The sequence below is a fragment of the Morone saxatilis genome, unplaced genomic scaffold (genome assembly GCF_004916995.1).
Source record: "Morone saxatilis isolate NCDOM2014 unplaced genomic scaffold, NCSU_SB_2.0 Contig0, whole genome shotgun sequence".
Taxonomy (NCBI): Eukaryota; Metazoa; Chordata; class Actinopteri; family Moronidae; genus Morone; species Morone saxatilis.
This window is the reverse complement of record NW_023339650.1, coordinates 6,467,541-6,475,939: the sequence shown is the minus strand read 5'-3', so window position 1 is coordinate 6,475,939 and position 8,399 is coordinate 6,467,541. Positions and strand designations below refer to the sequence as shown.

At 39.2% G+C, this 8,399-nt stretch overlaps 1 protein-coding gene across 1 annotated transcript in view; it reads left to right on the top strand.

The window, feature by feature from the left end:
- LOC118321941 (guanine nucleotide exchange factor VAV3) overlaps positions 1-8,399 on the top strand; it is a gene marked incomplete in the record, with an annotated part of 89,966 nt that overhangs the window by 69,209 nt on the left and 12,358 nt on the right. The window contains 5 exon segments of the mRNA XM_035653517.1: positions 639-769; positions 3,610-3,675; positions 4,392-4,426; positions 4,676-4,792; positions 7,708-7,795. Of these exon segments, the coding sequence (XP_035509410.1) occupies positions 639-769; positions 3,610-3,675; positions 4,392-4,426; positions 4,676-4,792; positions 7,708-7,795 (437 nt within the window).

Sequence of the window (8,399 nt, the reverse complement as noted above, 5' to 3'; positions counted from 1 at the left end):
AAAAAGGTTTATGACTTAGATTGACAGTTCCCCCCAGAGGCCAGAATACGTCACTCAGCAGTAATCACGAAACACTTATCTTTTATCTACAAGCCTGATAACCATCAGAGTGCACTGTCTTATCTGTAATATGATAATGGGTAATGGGTCCAAATTATTTGCAAAGGCAGTACATTGGTGACAAGGGGTGTGTTTGTACACATGTATACTCCCTCTCATTACCACCTCTAATGGGGCCATGAATAGTTTAGTAGAGCAAAGTTGCACCTTTAGAATGGCAAACAAGCCCCTTTTGACCTGAGGTGATAACATGCATATAGATACATACATGGAGCCAGGCATTATTGATTGATCACACCAGAGTTTAAGCGATGGGTGTTTGGACTTATTTTATATGTGTCCTCTTCTACTCATACAACCAGTCAAGTCTAGTTTTTAAAAGAGGAGAGTTTGATTAAACCATCACCATCAGTTCAATCCCCTTTGTGGCTCATATTTACTTTAGATTTTACTAGTCTCTTACTAAACCATTTAAGTACCGTTCCTCACTCTCAATATAGTGCTTGTTGGTCGTGTTCATACTGTATGAAGCCCCTTTTGCAAACAGTATGCAGGAACCAACTGTATCCTTCTTACAGGTTTGCCCAAGATGCTGGTAATCAGGAGCTACTTTGGTGTGCCGAGCCCTACGTCTGGTCCAGCACTCAGCATCCAGGCGGGTGACATCATCGAATTAATCTGCGCCGACATTCACAGCCCCTGGTGGCAGGTCAGAGGTCACACTATCTCTTAATCACATATTTCACATTACGGTAAAAAGTGGACCTACTGTATTTAAATCTCTCATTTCCTCTACTGTCAGTCCATCTAGCCCTCATCCTGACCTCATATTCTGTAATAGGGTTAGAATGATGTATCGGTTAGTCGGTTCTCCCTTTTTATTTTAAGCCAGATCTGGTATAGTCAGCATGGTCCACTTTTAATCAAATGGATTTTGCACTAATGTCCTGTGTATCATCAGATTTGTTTATAGTCAAAAAATAGCATTCCAGATGTATTTTTGGAGTTATTGATAACAAGCTGCACTTGAAAATTCAATGAATTCTTAGTAACATGTATACACCCACAGACAATTACACACACTTCACAACACGTCTTATAAGGAAGTTCAACTCCCAATAACTGGAAATGTTTGTTGGTTTTATGCAGGCAATTACTATTATGTGACAACACGTGTGATTTAAACTGCACTGGAGGAAGAATTAATATAAGCTGTTTTCTGGAAATGCACTGTGGTGTAGCAGTCACTCACTGTGTGTGTTTGAGAGAGGTTGAATCAAAGTCATCATAATAATTATAATGAGACTTAACCTGAGGCCTGAAAATGGGCATTTTATTGACATGAACGACTGTACTATGGTAGTATAATCAGACATGTAATGAGGAAACTAACAAATCTCACCATACTTAATACAAAACAGATAAAAATAGATGAAGAATTCTATTAACCCTGTGTAAAAGCTTAACTAGAGGCAGCTACAGCCCCACAGTCAGCAAGCATTCAATATCCATCACATTTGTAGCCAGCAGACCATAATCATTTCTGTTCTGGGGGTGCGTGACAAATAGAATCGATCACTGTAATTTCATTTCATTCAACAGCAACCATCTGTTTACCCTGTCAATGTTACCAGCTATAATGACTATCACACCCTTAGCAAGGATGCAGCAGAAAGCAAGGCTTTCCACAAGGACTGAAAAAATGTCCTTAGGTAGCAGGGATGTGACAGCTGATGACCATAAACCATCAAAATGGGCTTAGCTGGTAGTGTGCTACCGGTTCCTCTGAGATTATGTCCAAAAACGCACCCCTCACACACCCCTCACACTTATTCACAATTTCCTGTAATATAAGACTGCAAAATATGGGCAGTGCTAATTAATCCTATAAATGTCAAAATCAGAATGTCAAATCAAAACAGTCTGACAGTCAACAGGCAGTGCATGTACAGCCTATTGGTGCTGCAGCTGTTGAGATGATTATAGTTCTGCAAACTATGTTGTAAATATGAAAAAAATACATGTATAGTTCCTGAAAAAAGCCTCATGCATGTCATTCAAGTCCAAATAACTACACATAATCGAGTGCGCATGCAAAATATTAATCCTCAACAAAGTTCTTTAAGAGTCCTACAATCTAAAAAAAAAAAAAAAAAGGGATTTGCTAGCTGACCACTATTCTGCATGTGACCTCTCAGTACAAATCTTTGGAACATCTCTCTGGTGTGAGAAGAGCCCACAAGGTCAGTTACTGTTAAATCTTGGTGTCATGTCAGAGGAATTAAGATAATTTATTAATGAAGGAGCCACGTTGTGCCAGCTGAGGAGAGGTGTGAGGATGTACCTCTGCCAACAAGTTGGCTGGCGGACACACAAGTTAAATCCACGAAACATAGAGGTTGCTTTTCACCTGTGCAATCTGGATAAATCTTATTTATCAAACTGAATTTTATTTATGTGCACTTATTTTTATCATTTATTTATAGCACCTTAGACGGTTGTGCACCCCTGCAGCTGTTGCCTGTACTGCCCAGCAGCCACCTCAGAGCAGATTTTATTATTGTTGTCTTATATTAAAGGTCCAGTGTGAAAACTTGAGGAGGATCTATTGGCAGAAATGACATATATAATATATTGCATAGTTATGTTTTCATTGATGTATAATGACCTAAATATAACAATCATCATGTTTGATGTCTGCAACTACACTGCTACATGCAATTAAATCCTACTTCCTGGACCTTTAACAGGTAGCCCTATTAAGTGGTGACTGTGTTGGCCAAATGCGTCTGTGGTTACTCGTTGTGACCATAGATGTAATATAAGAACTGGATACCGAACACAAAGATGGCGCCCACTCACTTGAATGAAAATTGTCAGTCATCAGTGCGTTTCCTATCGATCCATAGACTTTACATTGAGACAATGTCATCCAAATAATAATAACTTTTCTAGGCTTACGAAAAGTTGTACAAATATGAATTAAAAATGTATTCAAAATACATAGAAAGAGTAACAATTGGGCTCATTTAAGTGATTTGTATTTTTCATTTAGCCCTAAACATATTAATTACCTACCAAAAACAATCATTTTATATCTGTCATTTCTGAACTTTAAAAATGCTCAGAACTCTTATTATGAATCATTTTTAGCCTCGTGTTCTTTTCAGCTCTGGGAATCATGACTGAATTATTGTCCCATTTAAGTCAAATATTTTGTCAGTGCACAGAACAACAACAGCATCAGCAACCCACAGCGCCTGAGTCAATCAGAAGAAGATAACTACACTATGGCCTCTATAAAACCCCTATTTATATGGACTGAGTCTCCCCAGTGTTGATAAATCAAGGCACTGAGCTTAAAGAGTTGTCAGCATGGGAGGAATAAGGAACTCATCCTGTTTCCCTCTTCCTGCCAGTCATTATTCCAACAATAGTTAACTAGGGCTGTAAATTTACACCGATCTGTGTTGCAAGCTAATTGTTCCTGAATTATAGAGATGGAGTCAGCCAGATGTACATAACGCAATTATCTCTCTGTGGTTTCAGGGCAAGATTCTGTCGACGAAAGAGGTTGGCTTCTTTCCAAGCGATGCTGTGAAGCCTTGCCCATGTGTAAGCAACACTTCCTTCTATTCCTTTGCTACATTAGCGCCTGTTGGAGCAGCCCACATTTGGTTAGATGTATTTACTAGCAGTTGCGTGATGTGGGGATGGCTGGGGACTTTTGAGGTCAGGTAAGCTATTTTACCTGGCATGAGAAGAAAAACAGCCCATGGGTTTCTATGTCATGAAACAAGGAACTTGTCTTATGAGATAAAGGTGGTTTACTGTCTAATTCACTTTATCAATAAGAAGCGAAGCACAATGCAATATCTTATAAGGAACAAGCAATGCTTTAAGTTGTGCAAAGAAAACAGGAAAGCTGAGAGGTAGGAGGAAGTGTGTATTGTCTTCACTGACTTGACTGTGTATCAATTGCCTGTTTTTGTTCTTGTTTGTTTAAATCACTCCACCACTGGATTGTCATGTTCCATTTGATAAAATGAAATTCACAGTCTGTCCAGCTGATGCAGGAATATGAGCCTCCCCGTAGACAACAAACCGTTATCACCATGTCTACACTGTTGTAAAGATGAGAGTAGTATTAAGCGGTTTTATTGGGGCTGTACAGTGTAAAAGCACCTGTTTTATAGAAGAGCAAAACATCAGCTTGAAAACAGTACTGGTGCCAAGTAGACAATTTTACTGTTGTGTTGTTTTGAGGTTGGATGAGTGTAAGCTTCATGAAAATAACAAAAACACATGTCCACTTTTGCTCTTTGCTCCAGGTCCCGAAGCCCGTCGATTACTCCACTCAACCTTGGTATGCTCGCAAAAAATCAATCTCAGTCTGACTGTATTTAAGCATAGATGGTCAAAGTCTTGCTGAATCACAGAGTTTTATTGGACAGAGCAAAACACAGAAATTGCAGATAAATACATGTGTAAGCTAATTCAACAGCAATGACAATACAGAGTAATCAATGGTTTGCAGACAGTCAATAACTTCATTATTATTCTGTAATGAAGTTTAGGTGGGTCAATTCACGTCTCTTTGGCTGTTGTGTTGTAGGTATGCAGGCCCCATGGAGAGGCTGCAGGCAGAGGCAGAACTCATCAACAGGGTCAACAGCACCTACCTGGTCCGCCATCGCAGCAAAGAGTATACAGAGTACGCTATCAGTATAAAGTAAGTCTGACATTTCTATCAAGTCATTCAAGAAGGATCCTACCTCATCTACAGACAGTGACAGTATGGGGCGCCCTAGTAGCTTACTTGGTAGATCGTGCACCCCACGTACCCAAGTCTTTACCCGAGTCCTTACTGCATCAGGCTGGGTTCGATGGCAGCTGTGGCCCTTTGTTGCAGGGCTTCCTCCTCCACTCTCTTTCCATTTCCTGTCTCTCTTCAACTGTCTCTGTCCATTAAAGGCAGAAAAAAGACAGTGACATTATCACTGCCACTGCTTACAGCTAGATTCCACCATGTTTATACAGTAGCCCAGAACAGACCAACCAAACACTGGCTCTAGACAGGGCCTTTCACATTTTTCACAGCTATCGTAGTGTCTACTGCATGCTTGGAATGGCGGGTGAGGGAAAGGTGTTGCAATCTTCAACACCGCAAGATGTCATTAAATCCTACACACTGGCCCTTTAATATGACATATTATCATTAATGAATATAGCACCAATTGCCCACACAATAGGTGTCTTTTAAATGTATTAACAAAAAATCACATTTCATCATAAGAGGTTAATATCTGTGTTTAATATAAAAAAAGTAAGTCAGGCCAACAAAAATAAACATTTCAAATTTTAATATTTGAGTAAGAATTGTGCATAGACTTGGGTCTCTTGGGGCCAGTTATCAAGAATCCTCAGATTTTATTGTTTTTTCTTACGGATTTAACAGTTCTTCTGTCTGTCTGTGGCCACTGTCTGCTGGATTCATCAGATGCCCTTAGCCAAACCACAGTATTGACCAGATGTAACTACTACATAATTTGATGGACGGATTTATAGTTCCTTTACAGGGTGATGTGCTTGTCCTCTGAGGCTGCGGTTAACCACAGTGGTGTATGTGAAACTGACCACGGATGCTAATCATAGAGCAGGATCTCAGTTAAGGCGGTTGTAATAGTACTCATTATGGTTTGACCTCAGAACCCACAAAAACAATCTTATTAGTTTATGATTAGAACCATAAAGCCATTTTAATCTTGGTAATGACGAATTAACCTTGGGGTTGCTAGTGACCCTACCATTGCTACAGTACATAGATGCCCGTCGTCTCTTGCTGTCGAGTCTCAGAAACATTCCTTTAAACTTCATTTATTTTTTTTTAGAATGGGCCGCTTTCAGTGCCTTCAAGTTCCTTCTGCGCTGAAGTCTTAATTGCTTGTGCGCACACAGACGTGGTGCTCTGAACAGAGAGAAGCAGGGTAGAAAACCTACGTTGTGGGAAAGTCTTACGCTGTCAAATTGAAATGCCCTCTCCATCATTCCCTGCTTCTCAGAGTAGAGCTGGCAAAGAATTTTCAATGATTGTGTTCAAATAACCAAGAGACCCCAGACGCCCCCTCACTGTATTCAAGTTTGATGTTTTGGGAAATATAACACAAGAGATAAGTAGATTGATACAACTCTCATCACTGTACACTAAAAATGGAGCTACAGCAAGGAGACGGTTAGCTTATCTTAGCACAAAGAACTGGAAACAACTTAGTTAGCTAGCCAACTGTCCAACTGACAGCACATTTGAAGCTCAGTAATTAACACATTATCTCTCTTGTCTGTTAAGTAAAGTGTAAAAATTATAGTTTGCGGTTTTATAGAAGAAATATTCTGGTATATAATCCCCAATATACAATTATTTTAATTTCTGAGCTCTCATCTAAGTCAGCAAGAAAATGAGTATTTCTCAAAATATCAAACAATTCCTTCAACATTAAAATCAGCAACTCCATTGGCATTAAGGTTTTTAAAAGCGTTTTGTGAAATCTAGATGTCTTGATAAGTCCAGCTCTTTTCTCTTACCCAGGACCAGAGTCAGGCTGGGTGTCCAAATTACAATTCTAACTGGGTCAGGTAGGGCCTGGAGAAGGAAAGTGGGAACTTGGTAATGGTGCATCATGCTGCCATGCTATTTTATTTCCCTGTATTTGACTTTCTTTGGGTCGATCACAATTTGAAATTGATTCAATTTATCCTCAGTTTTTCAGTAATTTATTCACGTAGGTTCCAGTAAAACTTACTCATAGCTGTTGATGCCGTGACAAAGTTGATAGATTAAAGCCACTATGTGTAGAATGAGAGCATTTCCAACTTTTGTGCCCCCTAGTGGTAGTGTCAAAGAAGACCCTAACCCAAACCAGGGACACTGAGAATGAAGTCTATACGTTGCTTTCAGTCCTTCACCAATTTTTTTTTATCTGGGGCGTCATATTGTTTTACTAAATTAAAAGGTATTAGAATAATTTGATACAATAAATCTAGACATAATATTGTGACTTAAAGGTCCAGTGTGTAGGATTCAGTGGCATATAGCATTGTAGTTGCAGACTGCAAATCCCTCGCTTCACCCTCCTCTTCCAAGCATGAAGGAGAAACTAGGGTGGCCACGAAATGCGCAAAAAACCCAAACACACCTCTCTAAAGCCAGTGATTGGTTTCCTTCTGCAATTCTATATTCAGGTGATATACACTAATGAAAACATACCTATAAATATTATATTATATTACTGCCAATATAGCCTGTTACACACTGGACAGGAATGAAGAGATTGATGCATATTGCAGTTGAATAATTACTGAGAAAGCAACACTTTGAGTGAAAGAAATCCTAGATTTCTGCACACCCTGTCCACAACTTTTACTCATCCAGCCTCAAAGCCCCATCAGCCATCCTGTTAATGCAAACACAAGTATATGGTTTAGGGGGCACATTTTCTCCTGACCACCCATCATTCACATGTCACAAACCTTTGGGACCATATGCATTACAGCGACGGCTGCTCTCCACAGGGGCCAGGGGCCGGCCACCGATCGATGGCGGTGATCAGAGAGGGAAATTACACTCATAACTTATTCAATGGCCCACAGGTACAACAACGACGTGAAGCACATAAAGATCCTGACCAAGGAGGGCTGTTTCCACATTGCCGAGAACAAGAAGTTCAGGAGCATATTAGTGAGTCTTTTCAGCCGGTTTGATTTTTTAAATTCTACCACTGCAATTCATAAATAAATCATTGCGTTCGCTTAATGAAGTGTCAGAACCTGAATTTTATTTTAGCAGTGTGCACAAAAATAGCCATGATTAGGAACGTGTTTATACTGGCCTGTGGGCTTCAGCATTATAGATAACTCCAGCGCATATTGGAAAGGTTCACCAGTTATATTTATGCCAGGACTGTATTTTCTGTATCTTAGATTAGCTAAAAACAGGTTTCTGAGTATAACATTTGAATACCAGCGTGTCAAAACAGTATTTTAATAAATTATATTTTCACCACATTTTAGAGTTAGAAAAGCTGAACAAAATTTCTGTCCAATGTTGTGGTATATTCAGTCACACTTCTAGGTTCTCATAACATACTGTAATGAACCACATTATTTATTTATTTTTACATGTGTAAATGGCACATCTACAGCAAGTTAAGCATCAGATACTGTGGTAATAATAAGATTAAATTTTTTAGGCAGACTCTTCATGATTTGACAGATATGTAAATGATACAGATGTTTCATGAATAAATGGTCATAAGATCTGGACAAAAAAAAAAAAAAAGAGA